General features: G+C 39.2%; 1 protein-coding gene across 4 annotated transcripts in view; it reads left to right on the top strand.

Moving 5' to 3' along the window:
- Positions 1–6,919: 6,919 nt before the first annotated feature.
- Positions 6,920–14,913, top strand: part of LRRK2 (leucine rich repeat kinase 2) — a 139,832-nt gene continuing 131,838 nt past the window's right edge. For 3 of the 4 annotated variants that reach the window (XM_039223571.1, XM_039223570.1, XM_039223573.1), the window contains exons 1-3: positions 6,920–7,187; positions 7,453–7,538; positions 12,685–12,794. In XM_039223571.1, the coding sequence (XP_039079502.1) occupies positions 7,034–7,187; positions 7,453–7,538; positions 12,685–12,794 (350 nt within the window). In that variant the 5' untranslated portion in view covers positions 6,920–7,033. Of the gene's footprint in view, positions 7,188–7,452; positions 7,539–12,684; positions 12,795–14,913 lie in introns of those variants that run through there. The other variant, XM_039223572.1, reaches the window with a different exon arrangement.

Genomic DNA, 14,913 nt, shown 5'->3' with positions numbered 1-14,913 from the left:
CTATTGTTTCTGTTTTTCTATGACATTCTTAATATACATATGCATTTCTAAAAATTTTAATCAAGGATATAATAATAGCATATAAATTTGGGAGACTGCTTTCCTGAGCAAACCAAGCATGAAGTCTGTAGATACTCTGCTGTTCTAATCTCAGAGTCAATCAGATTTGACTTTAATGAGAGATTATTTCAACTGATAGAAGGAGAATATCACATCATGAGCGCAGCTGTAATTCTTATCTGTAGTTCAGAAACCAAAAAAGAAAGTTGCTTTCTGTATAAATAAGGCACAGATGATAAAGGATAAGCATGGGTTCAGTGATTAGATAGGCTCTCTCTGGTTTAATGAAACTCACCTAAGAAAAATGAAGTGATGGAAAAAGTCTGGACTGAGAGTCTAAGAACTCGAGTTCACACAGTTCAGCTCTGCCTTTTAGTGATGACTCTGGGAAGATCTTTTACCCCTCTGGCCTGCCACTGCCATTCATTCAGTTATTCACCCAAGTACCGGAAACTCAAGGAATGGTTGTTCTGTGCCAGAGACGGTCTTGCTGGAGCACAGGTACAGAATGAAATCCATAGGATGACCTATGAAATGTAGGATGACCTATAGGATGACCTGTGGAATGTAGAGCACCAATGAAGTATTTCCGGGAATCTGGCTACATTACTTGAATCATCACCTGATGACTATGTAGACTTTTGAATTATAGCACATATCCAAGGAGTCCACTGGACTTTAGTTTGAATTTTCCTGTTTGGCTTGTGCCATATAAAATACTTTGCCTTTTAATTATCAGTGCAATAAGTCATATTCTCCAAATAAGTTTTCTACTTTTAAGGTAAAAAATTGTATTTTGTAAATTACTTTGCCTTATTTCTTGTTATAATATACATTTACCATGAAGGATTTGAAAAACATAGAAAATATAAATGCCATAAAAATCCCTTGTAATTCTATCGTCTAACAAGAACCACCATTATATATGAGTTATATGTACTCTTCTTAGTTAATTTGGTGCGTAAAAGGAATTAATCTGTTGCTTTATTTACTACTTTGACACCAGTGAAGCTGCACATATATCTGATTATTTTTATCATGAAATAAGTTAGAAATATAGAGTATAGATAATAATATAATGGACATTCATGTACCCAATAATAAGCTTAAGAAAAAAAATGTTACAGATATCATTGTAGCTTCCAATTCTTCTTGAAGGTGTTTCTACTTTCCTCTCCCCAGAGATAACCACTAGCTAGAATGTATGATTCCCATGTATAATTTTGTACTGTTACTACATATATATATGTATCCCTAAGGTATATGCAACCTTACATGTTTTGTAACATTAGAGTATTGATATCATAGTAGAATATGTATTTTACTGTAACTTTTATAAAAGCTTAGTATTATATTTTGTGTTATTTAGTTATGTCGATACATGGAGCTCTAGTTCAATAATTTTACAGATTTATATAAATCCATTATATGAATATATGCAATTTAAGTGTGGATGACATTCAAATGGTTTTCATTTTCATTGTAAGCAAAAAATTTTGCAGGGAACATTTTAATTATTTATTTTTGAGAGAGAGGGAGAGAGGGAGAGAGGGAGAGAGACAGAGACAGAGTGTAAGCTGGGGAAGGGCAGAGAAAGAAGGAGATACAGAATCAGAAGCAGGCTCCAGGCTTGGAGCTGTCAATACAGAGCCCATTGTGGGGCTTGAACTCACGGACTGCAAAGTCGGGCACTTAACCACCTGAGCCACCCAGGCGCCCCTGCACTGAACATTTTTATACAATTTTTCTTGTGCATATGTGAGTGTCTCCATGAGATATCCATGGAGAGGAAGTGCTGGGTCAGAGGATGCACACATCTTCCGCTGTACTAGATATTGCCGTATTGGTTTCCAAAGTGATTGTCTTTTATTTATTTATTTTTTATTTTTTTAAATTTTTATTTATTTCTAGGAGAGAGAGAGAGACAGCGTGAGCAGGGGAGGGTCAGAGAGAGAGGGAGTCACAGACTGAAACAGGCTCCAGGCTCTGAGCTGGCTGTCAGCACAGAGCCNGCAGGGGAGGGTCAGAGAGAGAGGGAGTCACAGACTGAAACAGGCTCCAGGCTCTGAGCTGGCAGTCAGCACAGAGCCCGACGCGGGGATCGAACCCACGAACCGCTAGATCATGACCTAAGCGAAAGTCGGACGCTTAACCGACTAAGCCACCCAGGCGCCCCCAAAGTGATTGTCTTGATTTACACTCCTAACAGTTCTGTATACGTATTCCAGTTGCTCCACATCCCACCTAATCACTGCTGTATATATATGTTTTTTGAGAGTCAGAGAGAGACAGCACGAGCAGGGGAGGGTCAGAGAGAGAGAGATACAGAATCCAATGACAGGCTCCAGGCTCTGAGCTGGCTGTCAGCACAGAGCCTGACACGGGGCTCAAACCCACAAACTGTGAGATCATGACCTGAGCCGAAGTCGGACACTTAACTGAGTAAGCCACCCAGGAACCCCATCACTACTATTAAAAACTTTAAATTTTTGGTTAATCTGAGAGGTATGAAATGGTATTTCATTATGGCTTTACTATGCACTTTCCTGATTACTAGTGGGGTTGAGCATCTTTTGATAGGTTTAATGGCATTTTCTCCTCTGTACATTGCCTTTTACATCTTTTGTTCAAATAAAAACTAGACTATCTTTCCCTTTATTATTTGTGATAATTCTTTTTACATACTCGTATTAGTCTTTTGTTGATTATATGCATTGCAAAAATCTTCTAGCTTTTGGTCATCTTTTAACTTTGTTGATGGAGTCTTTTATAGGCAGCGTTTTAAATTTTAATGTATCTGAATTTAACTACCTTTGCCTTTATGGGCAGTGATGATTACATCTTGTCTTTTACTACCTTACGGTCATAAAATAGCCGCTTCTCCCCCAAAACATTTAGTTTCACTTTTCATATAATAGTGTTCTGTCCAGGGGTGCCTAGGTGGCTCAATTGGTTATGCTCTTGATTTCAGCTCAGGTCACGATTTCACATTTGTAAGATGGAGCCCCACGTTGGACTCCACAGTAAGCATGGAGCCTGCTTAGGATTCTCTCCCTCCCTTTCCTTCCCTTCCCTCTGCCCCTCCTTCACTTACACTTGCACACATGTGTATACTCTCTCTCAAAAATAAAAATGTGAAAAAACGTTTAATCCACATAAAATCTATTTTTAATGTGGTGTGAATTGATGTTTTCTCTACAACTAGTGGTCTCAGATTCATTTAACAGATAGTCCATTCTCCTCCCACTGATCCACAATGCAACTTTGGTCATATATCATTTCCATACATGTGAGGGTGTGTTTCTGGATTCCTATGATCTTCATTGGCCATTTTATATGCTGTGCTATTAATATGCCAATTACTCCCCAGACCATCATAAGACTCAACACTGCTTCACATCTTGTATGAATTATGCCCCGCATAAGGACACCAGGCTGAGGGATAGGTTTAGTCTGAAACCCAAATCCTGCTTTGTGCACCATGGCACAGGGCTGTGCCTGCCTGGAATGAGAGACATCTCTGATACAGAAAGACATTGCAGGTACTTTTCCTTCCTCTGGAAAATTAACAAAAGGCAATGGAGGTCCTGACTCAATGGTTAATCGGGCAATTCCCCCACTTTGTCCTCCTTCAAAAGTGTCTTGACTCTTCTAGACCCTTCATTCTTATTGAAATTTATAAACTTTTTTTGCTGAGATTTTCATAAGACTTGTATTGTTTTTATTATTTTCTGGAGAACTGGCATCTTTTTGATATTTCATTTTCTCATTAATTGATATGGCCTATCCATTTATTTATGCCTTGCCAATACATTTTAACATAATTTAATAATTTCTTCATAAAGATTTTTAAAATATGGTTAAATCTATTCTCAAGTGTTTTCTTTCTTTCTCATTATTGTTATTGTACACACATACACAGAGAATTTTATTGTACAATTGTATGTTACCAATGTTGAGGAATACAATTTTTGTATTATCAACATAGTTTTCTTATTGTCTATTCATGTTCAGAACTTTAGCCCACTTTTCTCCTGGGGTGTCTGTGGAGTGTCTTTCCTCTTCCCACTGTTTCCCCCCTCCCCAGTGATTTGTAAGAACTTTTTAAAGATGAAGTCTAATTGTTTTTTGTCACATGTATTGCTACTGTTTTTTAAAGTTTATCCTTTGCTTTTCACTCCTATTTTTTTCCTTGACTATTGAAAATTTAAGTTCTCAAGGAGTCACATATACTAACCTGTTTTTTTCTTATTTTTGCGTCCCCATAAAATTTTGATTAAGTAACTATTATCTATATTTTCTCTTTAAAATAATATTCATTTAACATTTTTATCCATGTTAAAATGTTTGTTTTGGGGGCGCCTGGGTGGCTCAGTTGGTTAAGCATCCGATTTCGGTTCAGGTCATGATCTCACGGTTTGTGGGTTCAAGCCCCACATCGGGCTCTGTGCTGACGGCGCAGAGCCTAGAGCCTGCTTCGGATTCTGTGTCTCCCTCTCTCTCTGACCCTCTCTCTCTCTCAGAAATAAATAAAACACTTAAAAATATTAAAATGTTTGTTTTGGTATTATCCATATTTGTTTTGGTGTTTGCTGTAATTAGCAATTTATTTTATTTTTTCTTCCCAGGAAGTTAGCCAAATGTTCTAGCACCATTTTATTCTCCACTGAACACACCTCTATCATGAGTTTTTGCCTGTAGCCTTCTTTTGCAGACTCATAAACTATCTGCAGAGTTAATATGTCTTGGGGTTTTAGTTAATCAATTTAACATTTTTGAAAGCGAAGAGTATATTCTCCCTGACCACTGCAGTAAGAATGCTTGCAACAGAGAATTCATGTTTCCTTATTACCTGTCCAACAATCTGGCTAGTAGACAGTATTCAGTAGTCAAGAGGTGGATGAAAGAATTGAGGACAAGAGGAGACACCTTTTTACTTAGATTTAGTTTTCTTTGGAAGGGAGGTAGATTTTGATTTTCTGCAAGAAAACATCCAGTAGACTGGGGAGGAGAAATGGATGCAGAGGAAAGGAAAGGAAGGCATGGAAGGGAGAATTCTTAGGAATGTTTGGAGATACTGATTGGTTAGCCAGAAGTTGAAACAAGTTCAGAAACTAACTAGAAAAGGATAGGCTGCAGGTATGATCAAGATAACAAGGTTGAGAGTTTTTTTATGTTTTGTTTTCATTATGGAAAATTTATACAGAGTAAATAGTACCATAGGCCACATGAACCCATGACCTATCAATTCAAAAGTTGGTTTTATTTCATCGTACCTCCATCTATTTCACCCCTTTCTCCACCACTGGATTACTCTGAAGCAAATCCTAGCCATTCTCTCTTTTGACCTGTAAATTTTAGCATGTGTCTGTGAAAGATTAAGTTTTTATGACAACAAAGCATATTTACAGTATCGAGATTGAATTAGAATTTGCAAATTGACTAATGTTTTCAGAAGCCGAGCTCATTTTGATTAGAGGGGTAGAGTGTAAAGAACCGGATTCAGCCCGGCATTAGATCCACCTGGGTTCAGGCCATGGCTCTCAGCTTCCTATCTGTGGACTCTTACAATCTCTTATCTTATCAACTCTAAATCTCAATGTCCTCATTAGTACAAGAAGGATAAGTAGTCCTTTTACCCATTTCAGAATTGTCATCAGGATAAGGCAACTGAAGTGAAAACAAACCGTGGAAAACGGCAGTGCTGACTTGTGTAAATGACCCCCAGGACAGATCATCTGAAGGCCTAGATCATCTTTGTCTAGTCTTGTCAATGATGTCTCTTGCTTAGATTTCTCTTCCTGAAAAACACTTTACTTTGGCACTTTTTTTTTTTTTTACTTTAGGGTTATAGACACTTCTAAGTAATTTTCAGTACCAACAGAGCAATGTTTAGGATTGTATCTTTCACTCTTTCTAGTTTTCTTTTATAGTCTCATTTCATTTCCCCTTTGTTTCTGTTTGGTTTTAACAGCGCTGAGGACTGATGACTCTGGTGTGCCTCGATTATCCAGACCCTACGGAGGGCGAATTTTCCTCAAAAGTTAACTTTAGTGGACTTTTGGCCAATAGAGCTTTAGATAACTACATGGGGCGGGGTGGGGGGGTGGGGGGGAGATTATTTCCTTCCCTACAAATAGCCACAGCCACCATAGAAAAAAAGCCTTTAGCTGGCCACATTTTGATTGCAAAAAAATCTCTCTCCATCCTTGGGGAGCGGGGGGAGAATTACTCATCTCCCTATAGGGGGAACTCTAAAGAACATGTTTTTCTAAAGGGGCCAACTGGGCGGTGTCCTCCTTTCCTAACGCCCAGATTTCTATTCTTAGATCTGGAGATAGGCGGAGGCTTTCATTTTTCCTTTATCTGGCTTCCAGACCCTCCGCGGGGCCGAAGGAGCTCGGGCTGTCGGGGCGGGGCGCGGGGCCTGCGGGGCCGCAGACCGCGCGCCTCCTCCCGCCGCGGCTGCGGGGCTCCGGGCCTGGGAGGCCGCCGAGCGCGCTGAGTCAGTTTCTTCCAGCGCGACTCCCCGCGGCGCGGCGGGCGGGATCGCGTCCCGGGAGGCGGCGCCCTCCGGGGGTCGGGGGTCGGGTCTCGGCCAGAGCCGGGGCCGCGATCGCGGTCCCCCCCGCGGGGTCCCCGCTCAGGCAGCGACCCGCGCGCCCGCCGCGGTGCTGCCCGGCGCCCTTCCTCGGCCGAGCCTCCCGCAGGCCCCTGAGCTGGCTTTCGGGGCCTGGGTGGGGGAGGAGGAAGCGGGGGAGGAGGAGGGCTGCGGAGGGAGCGCGGCGCTGGGCGGGGAGCCGCCGCCTTCCTCATAAACAGGCGGGCGCGGGAGCGGATGGGGCGGGCGGGGAGCGCCGGCTGCGGGCCGTGAGCCGCGCTCGCCCCTTGGAGCCGCGGCGGCGCCCCTGCCGCTTCCCCGGGCTGCCGGCCTTCGTGCGGGAGGGGCGGAGTGTTCGGAACAGGGTGCATCATGGCCAGTGGTAGCTGTCAGGGGTGCGAGGAGGAAGACGAGGAAACTCTGAAGAAGTTGATAGTCAGGCTGAACAATGTCCAGGAAGGCAAACAGATAGAGACCCTGGTCCAAATTCTGGAGGATATGCTGGTGTTCACGTACGCGGACCACGGTAATCATTTGCAGGGAAACTGTTTCCCTCCCCCCCCCACCCCCCTCCCCGCTGCCTCTGTTGCAAACTTTCTCCCTCGCACTTCGGAGCTGCACAGACCTGGACTCTTGAGAAGCCACAAACGCTCTACTCCTTAGGGCAGAAGGGAGCTGAGAATGCTCGGAAGGTCTTACGCTCACTTCTGTTTCCTCCCCTGTTCCAGACCCCAAAGGGGGTGCATGAATAGTGACTTTACTTGTTTTCCCCTCACCCCCTTCTTTTCCAGCCTCCAAGTTATTTCAAGGCAAAAATGTCCACGTGCCTGTGTTGATCGTCTTGGACTTGTATATGAGAGTCGCTAGTGTGCAGCAGGTAAAGGAATTGTTTACATGTTGCCCATTCCCCCTTCTCTTTGGAAATAGAGGTTTTTCTGTCAGTATATTGTACCCAGAAGTTCTGGGTTATTTCTGACATTTGGCTTCACAAACCACTGACTGTGATTTTAAGAAGGAAGGGTTGTCAAACCATTATCAAAGGTTAAGGGTGCGAAAGGGCCCACTAACTGCCCCCTAATGGTTTTGTTGAAATAAATTTATACCATAAACCTGCAGAATGTGGTTGACGGTGGGCAGGAAATAATTACGGGTTGAGATTTAGCTCTGTTATTGGGTGGATGAGTTCATCAGCATTTAATAAAGTTATTCTCAGAATCTTTACCAATGTACAGCATGTCTTAGAGATGACACAGTTGTGAATAGTTTGGGAAACGAGAATAATTAAGTTAGAAAAATTAATAATTAAATTAAAAAGACGTAACTGGCAGATTCTCATAGGTTTAGGTTTTTATTTTTTAAATTTGAAGACAGATTTCTAGCTTTTAGTTATAGTGGACCTTGCATTATCCGAAGAAAGCGATGCGTTACCATTCTCTTATAAGCTAAGTTAATAAACAAGTGAACTTAGAATTTGTACCATAGGAAACACAGAAATTTGCTTAATAATACCTTAAATATATTTTTAAAAAGGGGGTCCTGAAGTCATAATTAAGGATGGTTTACAGTCAAAACAAATTATTGCCTAATGTATTAACTTCCGTTGTAGATTTTGAGATTTAGAGAACTGAAATCAGTTTTGTCATTTGCATGCTGTTGGGTGCTGGAGGGAAAGAGAATTGAACTTTGAATTCTGTGAAGGTGTAGTCAGAAAGCCAGTGTTTCTGAATACTGGAGAGGTTAAACAGAAGTAAGAATTATCTGGAGATCTCCAAATCTGTATCTGTCTACCTTCATCTTTATGTTCATCTCTGTATCCAGCTATGTCTGGTTTGGGTGAACCGTACACCTAGCTTCTTTTATTTTTATTCATTTAAAAAAATATTTTTTAATGTATTATTTGGAGAGAGATAGAGAGAGAGAGTGCAGGAGGGGTAAAAGGAGAAGGAGACACAGAATCTGAAGCAGGTCTAGGCTCTGAGCTGTCAGCACAGAGCCTGACGTGGGGCCTGAACCCACAGACCCCAGGATCATGACCTGAGCTGAAGTCGACTGCTTAACTGACTGAGCCACCCAGATGCCCCCTTCTATGAGGATATTTCTATCTGGGATAAATGGTTATTTTAATTTTTCTTCAACTGAAATATTTCCCATCTGACTATTGATTTTCAGGTTGTTAGCAGACAAAATCATGAAAAGGTGGAGGCCTGAAAAAGACACTGTTCCTTTTAGCACCCAGCGTCTGAATTTTGCCCATGAAATATGAGTCACATTGCTCTCCACCCACATCATCCCTTCTTACTTGCCTCTGCTTTGGTGTTCAAAAGTGCCTTGTCTGCCAGCCTCTCCTCCTTGGATTCTGTGCTTGGTAGAGAGAGTCCCCTTGTTCGGTGCCACTCAACATCCTCAGGGCCCTGGGATGGCTTGGTCTGCAGGGTGCAGAGGAGACAGTGCTAAACTTGAGAATCCAGTGAAAGTTGGAACATATGCACAACTTTGTTTGTTGTTTTAGAAGCTGCCCAAGCCTGGACATGTTTGTCTGGAGTAGTTATGAATGTCACTTAATATCCTTGTCCTGTGGGTACCAGAGACAAAGGATGCAAAGAAATAAGGAACTGTCTTTTGATTTGGTTATTTAATGGAATGGAATTAGTTTTAGCACCAGATGTGTATCAGTCTGCAGAACGCATTATGTATATTACATCATTTGATTCTCGTTGGAATCTCTGTGCCCTTTTAGAAAAATACTGGCCGTTTTTACCTCAGAGTAAAAGTAGTTAAGTAGCTCATTTAGGATCACAGAGCTAATGACAGAACCAGGACTCAAGTCTTCACATTACCTTCAAATTCACTTTCCACCTTGTAGTCCACTAGCTGCTGAATTCACAAGCTTTTTGTGCAAGTAAGAAACACAGTGGTTTGCTCCAAATACTGTGGCCAAGCCAGGCAGAATTACATTATCAATTTTAGTTATCATTGGTCTTATCAAAGGGATGTAGAAAGGGCTCTTTCTACTGATATTTAAAAAAAAATTATTTATTTTTGAGAGAGAGAGAGTGAGAGAGAGAGCAAGCAAGGGAGGGGCAGAGAGAGAGAGAGAGAGAGAGAGAGAGAATCTGAAGCAGGCTCCAGGCTCTGAACTGTCAGCACAGTAAAATATCTCTACTGATATTTTAATACACCACTTAAAAAAAGTGTTTTTGGGGCATCTGGTGGCTCAGTTGGTTAAGGGTCCGACTTCGGCTCAGGTCATGATCTCACAGTTTGTGGGTTTAAGCCCAATGTTGGGCTCTGTGTGATGGCTCAGAGCCTGGAGCCTGTTTCAGATTCTGTGTCTCCCTCTCTCTCTGCCCCTTCTCCGCTCTCTCTCTGTCTCTGTCTCTCAAAGACATAAAATTTTTTTTTTTAAAGTGTTTTTTTTGCTTCAAATTTCTTCATGGTTGTGGCATAATTAATACAGATATCCTTTAATGCTTTCTATGTTGAATTAATTGGAGGTGCTGTATTGACACCTAATGAATGATGAATTTAGGAAGGTAAGATAAATTCACAAGTAAATATTAAAATTTGTTTCCTTGGGTGCCTGGGTGGCTTAGTCGAAAGTGTCCGGCTTCGATTCAGGCCATGATTTCATGGCTCATGAGTTCAGGCTCTTCATTGGGCTCCATGCTGACAGCTCAGAGCCTGGAACCTGCTTTGGGTTCTGTGTCTCCATCTCTGCCCCTCCTTCACTCACACTCAGTCTCTCTCTCAAAAATAAATACATATTTAAAAAATTAAAAAAATATATACTTTGTTTCCAGAGTTCATTTAACATGATATTCCAGATTCCAAATTTGCATTTTCAAGGTCTTTTTATATTTTATTAATGCCCCTTAACAAATGGCAGTTCTTAGAGAATTAATAGTTAGGCTAGTTGTCTTGTATTTTCCTTTTTCTGACAAGCATCTCATCATTTCTCTGTGCTCCTCAATTTTACATTACCTGTCTTTATGCACAGTTTCAACGCTTGAAGTAAGGGAGCAAAATAAATGAAAGCGACTAAAATTGTCTTTAACCCCTAGACTCTTTCCCATTGTGCATTAATTAGATGCTGGAATTTACAGAATAATTACAATAAAGTGAAACTACCAATTTAATTGTATTGTAACTGCGCAGGATAGGAGCCTTTTCTCTGAAAGATAAGCTTTTAATTGAGGAGATTAATGGGTCACTTGTTACCTCTGCTCTGCTGCCCGCGGTTCTGTTTAATCCTAGAGGTTCAGTTGCTTCAGTCCTTTTGCAAAGCAATTACCAATGCTGCCTATTCACCAGCCAAAACAGAACAGGTTTTCTCCTTGAGCCAGTCATGCAGGTACAGAAGTGAGTAGCACATTCTACGTGATTTGTGATTTATTTTTCACCGGAAGCTGTTCCGAATGTTATTTTCTTAAATACGTGGGAAAAGAAGTCTCCGTGTATTTTACGCAAGCACAAAAATAGCCGGTTTCTATGACAGCTGGATTGTCAATGTCTCTTCAGCTTACGTGGAGGAGGATGTCCTACTTAAATATAGGTAAAAATAGCTGTCAGAAATTGCTGTCTTTTCAAGCAATTTGACATTATGTAAAAGGAGGTAATGACAGAGTAAAGCAATTCATGCTTAATTCAGAAAAGACTCAGAAATAATGTTATAAAGAGATCTTGTGAAATCATTTTTATCGTATGAGCTATCCCTTGTTTATTCCCGTAAACAACGAATTTGGGCCATTGTTCCTCATTGGATGCACAGAAATTCTCACGCTGTTATTCAGCTCTGCATCTCTCGGCTCCATTTGTGCATCCAGTTTGTCTAGCAAGAGGCCTTGCTGCAGCAGTATCTTTACCGTTCAGCACCCTACTTTCTCCACAAGTTAGTTTCAGAGATTTCCATTTCCCTTTTTGAATGACCACGTTTCGAATTCCTTTGAAATCTGGCTCAAGTCCTACCTTGTATTCTCTGCGTAATTGTAACCAACAGTGAATCCCCCTTTCAGGATTCATATAATATCGGTGTTTATCACACATCATACTTTGACAATTTTTCATAAATGTCTATAGGCTACATATTTATGCATTTTCTATTTTCCTTTTTTGTGACTATATCAAATCTAGTTCTGTAGTATAGTATAGAAAGAATGGAAGATTCCTTAAATTTAGAGAGGAATATACAACAGAGTGAGTTAAATTTAATCTCTAGTTTGAAATTCAAATACCATATTTTTAAAAAAGTTGTATTTAAAAAATTGTATTTTTTCAGAAGTAAAGCGCAGCTTATTCAAGTTGGTATCATGTTCAGCATACCGAAAGAAGATATATTTAAAATGCATCAGTAAGATCATATTTCATTTGGAAATGTGAAAAAGTCTAGGGGCATTTTTGATGTCGACATCTCATCAACCCGTATTTAGGTGTTCTAAAGAAACTTAGAGGGATCCGTTGAGAAATGCTACCTCCTGTCTTTCTTATAGCACCTTTCTCTTTTTCTTGTAACAGATATTAGATTGCCATCAGACAATTCTGTTTCTCTGCTAATTATTCTAGCTACCTACCTGTGGGGCAGTCTTTCCTACTAACTTACTTTGCTATCAAAATCTCCAACTTCCCCAAATCCTCCATCACTAACCACTTCATTTTTTTCTTACCACTAACTGTCAGGTAAATGTGACTTAAAAGTCCTGTACTTCATAATCTTGGTATGTCCTCTGAAACTACTTTTTGTGTTTCATTTCATTTTTTATTTTATTTCTTTTTATTTAGATAATAGAGAATCTATTTCTTTCATCATTCAGAAACACTTTACTATTTTTTTGTATGCACTTTTGGTATGATATTTGGAGAAAAATGTATTTTAAATATATGGCGTGTTTTCCTCAGTAAGCATTTTAAGATATCATTTTGTTTTAAAATAATTATTTAAAAGTAATGTAGTCATCTTTTCCACTAAGGATGAATGTGTTCCATTAGCATGTTAAAAAGACGTGAATATTTGGTTTTCTTGCTTTCAGGTGGGTTGGTCACTTCTATGCAAATTGATAGAAATCTGTCCAAATACAATGCAAAGCTTAATGGGACCTCAGGATGTTGGACATGATTGGGAAGTACTTGGGGTTCACCAGTAAGTATGGCAGATGTATAAAAACAAACTTCATTATTTACCTGGACATATGGTAACCACACTCTTTATATATCATATATTTGTAACCTAAGCCAATCTGGTAAAATCCTCTAAAATACAGATATTCTTTTTCTCAATCAATGACTTACATTTATAGAGAGGTTTCAATTCAGGATTATATTCTCTAATTGAATTAGAAAGCCGACATTTGAGATAGAATTGAGGTGCTATTATTATTTTAATAATGTAATGATACAGTTATACAATCCGTTAAGTTGTAGATTTTTTATGACTACTTATGAATTCAAACTAGGAAGTATTTTAATTTTTAATTGTAGAACTGATACAGACCACTAGTTCTTAAAAAATTATGGGTACTGAAAAGTTCTGTAAATAGTAATTTTGAAGCTTATGCTTTACAGTCTTTAAAAAGTACATTTCTCTGTATTCATACATCTATATTTATGAGCTTAAACCACAGCTTTCAAAATGAAGAAAAAAGAGGAAATTACCTTTCAGCACATCTGCAGCCAAATCATGATAGCTATTTTACCAGCTATGTTAGTTACAGCAATTTGCAACATAATGACTTCATAGATGAGACCACTTCTTTAGCCATCAAGTTAAGAAAAAAATTACTGAAGAAAAATGTGTTTCCAGGAAAATCCTTTGTGGATAACTTTTTTCCTTGACATTTAAAAATGATCTTCTGTCATTCATTAACTCTAGGTGCCTGATATACCTAATGTGACTTTTCTTTACCGCAGAGAAGTGAATACCGATTGTTTTCCATGACACATACCTTGTAACAAACGTTTTTTATGCAAAACAAATATAACATCTTTGTATTGTTTGTTAGTTTCAGCCATTACTGCAAATTTAAACAAATCAGAACTGTTTGTTCATAGGTGAGCATATCTGTGCTTAATTGTTTTTCTATCTTTGATGTTTCACCTGTTGCTGATCTTCAGTTTCCAGGATCTAAAGAGTGTTTTGAAAAGTACATACTCACAGTTACTGTATGTTCTCATAGCCAAAGTAATTTCTGAAATTCTGTGAGTCAGTTCTAAAGTACATGACATTTAATGTGGAATTGTATGAAATATAACTGTAATTAGTAACTGAAATGCTATGTGTCCCTTGGTTTGGCTGAGAATTTCCAAAATCCCCAAAGATTAGCAATCTGTAACTTAAGGGAGTTTCAGAAAACTTACCTAGTCATATTCTAGTACAAACCAACTGTTCAAATTAAATTACATAAACATTTCTATAGGGAGTCTCATTCACTCATTCATTCAGTCAGTGACTCATTCACTCATTTATTCATTTATTCAATTACCCTCCATTCATCATTTATTACACTCCTGCTTTAGGCCTGAAGTAGTGTGAACGAGGTAGACACATTGCTTTCTGTAGTGGAGCATATTAGATCATTCCCAGCAAACTTTATTGTAAAACATAATCTCCCCGTATTCAAGGACTTTTTTCCACCAAAGGCTATTAGTACCAAAGAAGAAGTCTTGTGTGGAGACAAAGTCAGGAATAGTGGGTGTGGTGCAGGGGCTGGGTGGGGCAGTGCCGGTTGGAAGAGAATTGACAGGGAGTCGAGAGACAGAGTCTCTCACTCTCTCATCTTGCCAGCTGGAGAGCATGTGAATGTCACCAGGCTCTGTCTTATAATGACGTAAAGCTAAATACAACTAGTAGACTAAAAATTGTATATTTTAGACTTGATTAGCTCAGGGAGAAATGGAATGGATTTGAACTAATTGAGCATTGTTGATAATACTAAGGTCACTATGATAAAATATTGTTAATTCCTCTTTCAAAATTAGTGAAAAATAATGATTTGAATATTCATATGGATTCTCAATTATCTATACAAACTAACATCTTTATTACATCTCTCTATATTTTAATATATCAACATACATAACGTGTAATTCACAAGTTTATATCACACACAAAAATGGGCTTCATCTTTTGATATACATAATTCTTCATGATATTTTGGATATGGAGTTGGGTGAAAATAATTAATAATTGAATTTGAATATTCATAAGAAAAAAGTATAACTTTTTTATTGAGACTCATAATATTTCCCTCTTAATTATTATA

This window comes from Hyaena hyaena, unplaced genomic scaffold (assembly GCF_003009895.1).
Source record: "Hyaena hyaena isolate Hyena2069 unplaced genomic scaffold, ASM300989v1 scaffold_1376, whole genome shotgun sequence".
NCBI classification, from domain to species: Eukaryota; Metazoa; Chordata; class Mammalia; order Carnivora; family Hyaenidae; genus Hyaena; species Hyaena hyaena.
Note: the sequence above shows the minus strand (reverse complement) of the source record. Positions and strands in the feature narration are given on the sequence as shown.